Consider the following 6,270-nt stretch of genomic DNA (forward strand, 5'->3'; position numbering starts at 1 on the left):
ACCGTCCTGCCTTCCAAGACTCAAGGAGAGCACATAGGATGGATTTCATGAAGAAGATGGGTTCTAGGGTTTTCTCCTTTATTCTTGGCAAAAACCACTCACATTTTCTGTCTTATGTCCTAGGCGTCTGCAGTGCTGTGACCCAGAGTTCTGGAGCCCATGTTTCTGGAGTTGAGGATTCTGGAATCCCTGTTTCTGTGAAGGGGACTCAAGGAGCTTCTGTGTGGTTTCATGTGATCAGAAGTCCAGAATTACCTCCAGAGGTCGAACTGGAGAAGATTTCATGGGGCACTGTATCCGGGTCATACTACATAGCCATGCTGCACGTGTTTCCTGGGAGAGATGTTCCAGAATGGGTCAACTTGCAGGACAAGTTCGAGAAGAGGGTCCATGTGCTCAACGTAACGACCCTGAGGATTGATAACCTGACCCTTGAGGACAGTGGGCGGTACCGGGCTCGAGAGTCCTACAGGAGAGGAAGACAGCATGACCAGGATTTCCACCTGAGGGTCTACGGTACGTGGCGGCCCCTCCCCCAGTCCCATAGCTGACCTCCTTCCTCTGTCCCTGGGAGTGTCCACGCACCCCGCTTGCAGGATTCCTTCCCGACCCCAGCCTTCAGACATGATCTTCTCCGCTCAAATTGGATGCCGTGTGTCCATCACAAATGCAGGCAGAGCGGAGACTCACACGAGGGATAAGTCACTTTGGTGCTTCAGGAGTGGAACAGGGAATGGGGGGAGATGGGGATTTTGCCATAACACTCACTGTGCCCACGGGACTCAGGGCACTCAGTGTGACTATTAGCTGTCCAGTGCTGCTGTGGCTGGTGACTGACCCTCATGGCTGACCACACCACCACCTGCGCGTCCTCCTGGGCTGTGGAGCAGGAGTCAGACCCCAGAGCCTCTGCCATGAGGTCCAGGTGTCGGCAGGGCTGTGCTCCTCTCTGGAGGCCCGGGGAGAATCCATTTCTGTTCCCGTCCCCCCTTCTAGTGGCGCCCGCATCCCCTGGCTCGTGGCCCCTTCCTCCCCCTTCACAGCCGGCACTGGTGGGATGAGCCCCTCTGATGCTGCATCCTCCCACCTCCTCTCCTGCCTCCTTCCACTTGAGAGGACCCTGTGATTACATGGGGCCTGTCCGGGATTCCAGACCAGCTCTCGTTTAGGGTCAGCTGGTTCGCAGCCTCATTTTCCCTTTGCCATGGAACCTAAGACACCTGCAGGTTCTGAGGGTCGGCACGTGGCCATGGTTGGGGGACACTGCTAGGACATCCTAGCAGGATCTGGGATCCCGCGTGTGGTTCTCACCGCCCCGTCCCCTTGTCCTTCTCAGCTCCAGCCCGAGGCCAGCTCACTCTCAGACTCCACAGGTCCAGCTCTGAACCTCCACAGATGTAGGAGAAGGTCACACACAACCCTTCCTCAGACACTCAGTGAGCAGCTCTCTCTCCCTGCACCCACCCCCTCCTCTGCACAGGGAGACGTCCTGCTCCCGAGAGAGTGGCCTTTGCAGCCTCAGGTCCGGAGAGTCCCAAGACTGAAGTCACCCTGTCCCTTGTCTTTCTGGGTGGACCCAAGTTCAGGGCATGATGTGACCACACTCAAGGAGGCCATTTCTAGGAACCACCACTGTGTCCCCCACCACGGTCTCTCCTGGTGGGAGTCTGGGGCTGTTTCTGGGCTCCCAGAGCTGTCCAGTGGCCTAATGCACCAGGGACTGTGCAGTCCTGGGCACCATCCGAGCAGGAGAAGCAGGGCCAGGGTCTGGACCAGGAAAATCTTTTACAACTTTCCCTTCTTCTAGGTGACACTGCACTGTCTTAGAATTAATGGGTTTCGGTAGGTGGATCTAGCATTTATTTTATCAAGGGAGATTTTTAAGACCTGTTTAGTCTAGTGAAATCACATAGAGCTGAACTCAGTGGCTCCCTTCCTTATTGGCACTTGCTATGTTTTTGGGTCAGTGTTGTGTTATCTGTAAAATGCAATCACCATCCTTAGGGGGAGGAAGCCAGAGCTTCAGGGAGATACCGCAGGAGAAAGCATGAGCTGGGATGTTCTCCACTCACGTGCAGCTCTCTCCTCTTGTCCCTCCCACCCCAGAGCCCGCGCCTCTTCCCCAGATCCGGGCCACGGTTCTGTCCCTCACACCAGGCTGGTGCAACGTCACTGTGGAGTGTGACACCACGGGAACCAGGGAGGACCTGATCGTGTCCTGGGAGAGCGAGGGTCTCCCCAAGGAGCTGGAGCAGAGACCTTCCCCAGGACCAGCCCCCAACCCCTGGACCCTGGCTGTGAACCTGTCCCTGAGCCAGCCCAGCTCCAGCCTCACCTGTGTGGTCAGCAACCAGGTGGACCAGAAAACTGCCACCCGGGGCCTTGGGAACATTTGTGTCCACGGTGAGTGCATCCTGCCAGAGGGGAGGGGCTCTCCGCGAGCTCAGGCAGCCCTGGGTGAGGGTTCCCGGCCTCTGTCTTCCACGTTTATGTCACCACCTGCTGCCTGGTCACACTCCAGGACTCTGGCAGGCACATCCAACATGCTCCTGCCTTTCTCAGTGTCCCTCCCCTTCCTCCCTACCTCTCACCCCTGCTGGTCCAGGCAGCACCCAGCAGGTACCTCTCCCCACCCTCATCCATCATTCCCTGTGTGTCCAGGGTGGTTTTCAGGAGAAGCGAGTTGGGGGTGTCAGTGGTCTGTGCCATCTGAGGGGTCTGAGCCAGTGAATCAGGATTCAGGGCTCGGGGTTCCTCTGCCCGTTTCTGGTCTCACAGACACACTTCACACCCACCTGCTTGCCTGCATTCCCGGCTGGGTCCTGCTGTCCTCAGCTTCCAGCCTCAGCTCAGGCCCCTCCCTCTGCCCTCGGCCCTTCCAAATCAGGAGTCCTCCACTCCCCCACTTCTTCCTGTCCAGGGACCCCTTCCCTGTAGCTGGCTCGGGGACCCTGTGATCCAAGCGTCCCACAGGGCCACGTGCTGGGTGCAGTTCCAGCATGAAGAGAGTTTGCACAGGGGCTCCTCAGCCTGGATGGCTCAGGGCCCTGCAGGAGCTGCTGCTGTCCTGCCCTCACACCTCGTCTCCTCTAAGGAGCAGTCAGTGACCCCACACTGAGAGCTGATGCTCTGGCCCAGAATCAGTCTCCTCTGTAGCCTGAACCTCTGGAGGGCAGGGGTCATGTCTGCTTCTACTTTGAATGCCTGTCCCACCCTCGGCCTCGGGCAGTTTGCTCACAGTCACTGTGTCCCTGAATGTATGAATGAATGAATGACCTGGTTCCGCCTGTGCCCCCTCACCCCTCCACCCCCTCCTCCAGCTGGTGGGGGACAAAGTGAGGCTGGGAGAGGAGGCAGCTGGATCTGCTGCCTCAGCATCCCTGATCCCAGAGGAAGCTCATGGCTCAGTGACCCACTGGACCCTCTGGAAAGAGGCTCCTGCCTCCGTCTCATCCTCCTACTGGGCTCCTCCCTGCCTGGTCCCTCTCCCGCCTGCCCCAGGGGCTGCTGGCTGCTCCCAGGGCTGGAGAGTTGACCCAGACATTCCTGTTCATGGCTCTCCTTCCTGGAATGCCGCACCCACCCCGAATATCGGGGAATCTCCTACTCCTCCCTCGAGACAAGGTTTCCCCATCACCTCCTCCAGGAGGCCCTCCCTGAGGACCTGGGTACAAGCTGTAAAGCTCTCGTGCCCTGGCATGGCTCTGGCTGGCTGCCTCTGGCATGTTCTCAGCCCTCCCCCCACTGAGGAGCTCCTCAAGGGCGGGCACCATGTCCTGTTCCTCTCAGCACCTCGGCCCCAGGCAGGAGCTCGGGAACTGGCTGAGTGAAAGCACCTGCCATGCTCCTCCCTCTGCGGCTTCTGACCAGGTCCCTTCAGACGTCTCCATGTGCCTGGCAATGGGCGTCCTCAGTTCTCTGTGTCTTAACCTTCTTCACTCTTCACTTCAAGCAGAAGTTCTAGTTCCTGACAGCATTAACTGACTGCATTGGTAGACACCTGTGTCCCTCTCTCTCCTGTCCCCACTTCAGTTCTCTGTGTCTTAACCTTCTTCACTCTGTCCTTCTTCAACCAGGACAGGCTGGCACTGCCCTCCTGGGAGGCATCCTGGGGGCCATTGTGGCCGTGCTGCTGATCCTCGGAGCTGGACTATATCTTTGGAAGAGACGTGGGAAGAAGAACTTGAAGCCTGGGAGAGGCAGGTTGCACTTTCCCTCCCCCACTGGACCCTGGACACCCTTTCTCCTGCATTTTGCAGCTCAGGGCATGTCCCTGTAGGTGGCGGCTGGTGTGGCCTTGGCCGTGGGGGTCATAGAGTCGGGGAGGGTCCAGGTGGCCAGGCTCAGACTCAAGTTCCATCTGTGTATTACTCAGGTGCAGGATCGCAGAAGGAGCACGGGGACCCGGATGGTGGCATCCACTATGCAGAGCTGAGCCAGCAGGAGGCTGGAGACAACAGGGACAAGGTGAGGCTGGGAGAGGAGGCAGCCTGGGTTCTCCCAAGTCCCTCTGTGCCTGGGTGTGTGCCTGTCAATCCCAGTTATCTACACGTTCTGGCCTCGATGCCTCTGTAACCCTTTCCAGACAAGGCAGTATTAACTAAGAAAATTCTCCTGGGGTCCATGCAGTGCTGGGCGCTGGGGCAGGTCTTGTCAGCAGCACTGGGTCTGTGTGGGTCCCTCTGGGCTGTCTGTGTCCCTCAGGAACCCTCTGTCTGCATTCCAGGGTAGGGGTGCACCACATCTAGAAGAGGAGACCTCTCTCACTACCGTCTACAGTGAGGTCCGCAGGCCAGGCCAGGCCGTGAGCATGATTCCCTAACGGGAAGAAGCAGGAGAATCCCGCCCTCCGGGGACATCTGTCTTGTGAGCCTGATGCCCGAAGCTCTGGTCCTGCCTTTTCCCCCTCTCACTGCTCTGAGCAGGGACTGCGTGGATCCAACTATCAGCTATTTCTATGCTAAATTGTTCTGCACACGTTCCCCGTGAGACCCAATATCCTGCCTCAACCAATCTTGGACACCAGCCAGCGTCAGTCATGTGCTGAGAGCTGTTCACAGACGACGTGAATCCGTAATCGTCAGCGCTGGCTGAGTGCTGGCCCGGTGACACGCACTCTCTGACCATTCTGCCCGCTCCTAACGCACCGGGTCCCCGTGGACTGTCTGTGAGGTGGGGATCGTTGTGCCCACTTTACAGATCAGTAGAAGGAGCCAGAAAGGCTGACTCTCCAGGCCGCACAGCCGGGAGCCCCGGAGTCAGGACTCAGCCCAGGGAACGTGCTCCAGGGCCCGTCTCTCCAGCCCTCGGCTGTCCCCTGTAGTGGCAAACCTCCTTCTGTCCTGTCCTGTTGGCCAATGGCCCAGCCTCCTGTTGCTCAGGAAAAAGCAGAAGTTCTAGTTCCTGACAGTTAGCGTTAACTGACTGCATTGGTAGACACCTGTGTCCCTCTCTCCTGTCCCCATGGAGGACGCTGAGCTCCTCCGGGCTCAGTGAGGACTTTTCCCTGCACTTCAAGGCCCTTCCCTGGGGACCTGTCCTCTCCTGCATTCCTGTCTCTGGCTCGTCCCCGTGACCCTGCTGGCTCCTTCCCTGCAGCCCTCAGCTTGTCCGTGCTGCCCCTGCTCCATACCTGAGCCCCCACCTTGACCTCACCTTATGGGGACCCCTAGAGAGCCAGGAGGTGGCCCCCACGTGACACCATTGATGCCCCTTTCCTTCGCCAACACCCTCTGCCCTCGGGTCCCTGACGGCCACTCTCCTGGACCCCCTGGCCCACCTGCCACCCTCCCAGACTCCTCAGCCGTCCCTCCAGGGCTGCTATTCATTCACACGGTGGCACTTCCGAGGGTCTGGGCAGGACCCTTCCCATCTCCTAGTGTCTTTCTCTCTCTGGGGCCCCTGCTCCAGGAATTCAGTGACCAGTCACACCGCTGATGCCCAGGCCTGCCCGCCGCCCCACGCCCTCTGCTCAGCCCCACCCCTGCCCTCCAGCCCCATCGGCCACATCCCTGCCCCTGTGCCCTCCTCCACCCTCTCCTCCTGCGGTCACAGACCCTACTTCCCTTTCTGTAATACCAGGACCTGGTGAGAAAGAGCAGGAACTCCTCTCCCACAGGAAGGAAAACAGAAGCAATTTTGTGTAATCAGACAATAAATGTACACATGTTGTTTGTGGGAGAGGTGGGAGCAGTTCACCTGAGCCCAAGAAAAATACTATAGGGTCACCTCTCGGTATGGGACACATTTTCTCTCCTTCCATGCTCTACC

At 58.5% G+C, this 6,270-nt stretch overlaps 1 protein-coding gene across 1 annotated transcript; it reads left to right on the forward strand.

Moving 5' to 3' along the window:
- Positions 1–123: 123 nt before the first annotated feature.
- Positions 124–6,264, forward strand: LOC118002006 (the record flags this gene model as incomplete). The annotated part of the gene is given in 5 exon segments (XM_034992220.1): positions 124–516; positions 2,107–2,403; positions 4,077–4,199; positions 4,376–4,467; positions 4,727–6,264. Coding segments are annotated over 5 exon segments (1,001 nt in total), but the record flags the coding sequence as incomplete, so codon positions are not given.
- Between the last annotated feature and the right edge of the window lie 6 nt (positions 6,265–6,270).

The sequence above is a fragment of the Mirounga leonina genome, unplaced genomic scaffold, assembly GCF_011800145.1.
Source record: "Mirounga leonina isolate KUSES-001 unplaced genomic scaffold, KU_Mleo_1.0 Mir_60, whole genome shotgun sequence".
Taxonomy (NCBI): Eukaryota; Metazoa; Chordata; class Mammalia; order Carnivora; family Phocidae; genus Mirounga; species Mirounga leonina.